The following is a 269-nucleotide window of genomic DNA, read 5'->3' as shown; positions in this document are numbered from 1 at the left end:
TGGCTAACGGACAGAGGGACTTTGTGGACATCCAGTCTGAAAAAGGGTATGGACCACACAATGCACATCTCACATGTAGCCTGCACAAATAAACTCTTAGTTAGTCAAAGATTTGGTTTACTTCTGTCCCTCAGGTGTTTCTCATATATCGGGCGTCGTGGTGATGGCCAGGTAGTGTCTTTAAAGCGCCAGAGCTGTCTTTACCTGAATGTCATCCAACATGAGATGCTCCACGCCCTGGGCTTCCACCACGAACAGAACCGGTCAGA

At 48.3% G+C, this 269-nt stretch overlaps 1 protein-coding gene and 1 long non-coding RNA gene across 2 annotated transcripts in view; one reads left to right on the top strand and one right to left on the bottom strand.

Annotated features, from left to right (window-relative positions):
- LOC116690515 (uncharacterized) overlaps window positions 1-269 on the bottom strand; it is a 12,607-nt gene that overhangs the window by 7,917 nt on the left and 4,421 nt on the right. The gene's annotated exons all lie outside the window — the stretch shown is intronic.
- Window positions 1-269, top strand: part of LOC116690513 (high choriolytic enzyme 1) — a 6,966-nt gene that overhangs the window by 2,415 nt on the left and 4,282 nt on the right. The window contains exons 5-6 of the mRNA XM_032517526.1: window positions 1-46; window positions 135-269. The exon at window positions 1-46 is cut by the window's left edge and continues 75 nt beyond it; the exon at window positions 135-269 is cut by the window's right edge and continues 41 nt beyond it. Coding sequence (XP_032373417.1) covers window positions 1-46; window positions 135-269 — 181 coding nt within the window. The remainder of the gene's footprint in view (window positions 47-134) is intronic.

This window comes from Etheostoma spectabile, chromosome 6 (genome assembly GCF_008692095.1).
Source record: "Etheostoma spectabile isolate EspeVRDwgs_2016 chromosome 6, UIUC_Espe_1.0, whole genome shotgun sequence".
Classification (NCBI taxonomy): domain Eukaryota; kingdom Metazoa; phylum Chordata; class Actinopteri; order Perciformes; family Percidae; genus Etheostoma; species Etheostoma spectabile.
This window is presented reverse-complemented; position numbering and strand designations above follow the sequence as displayed.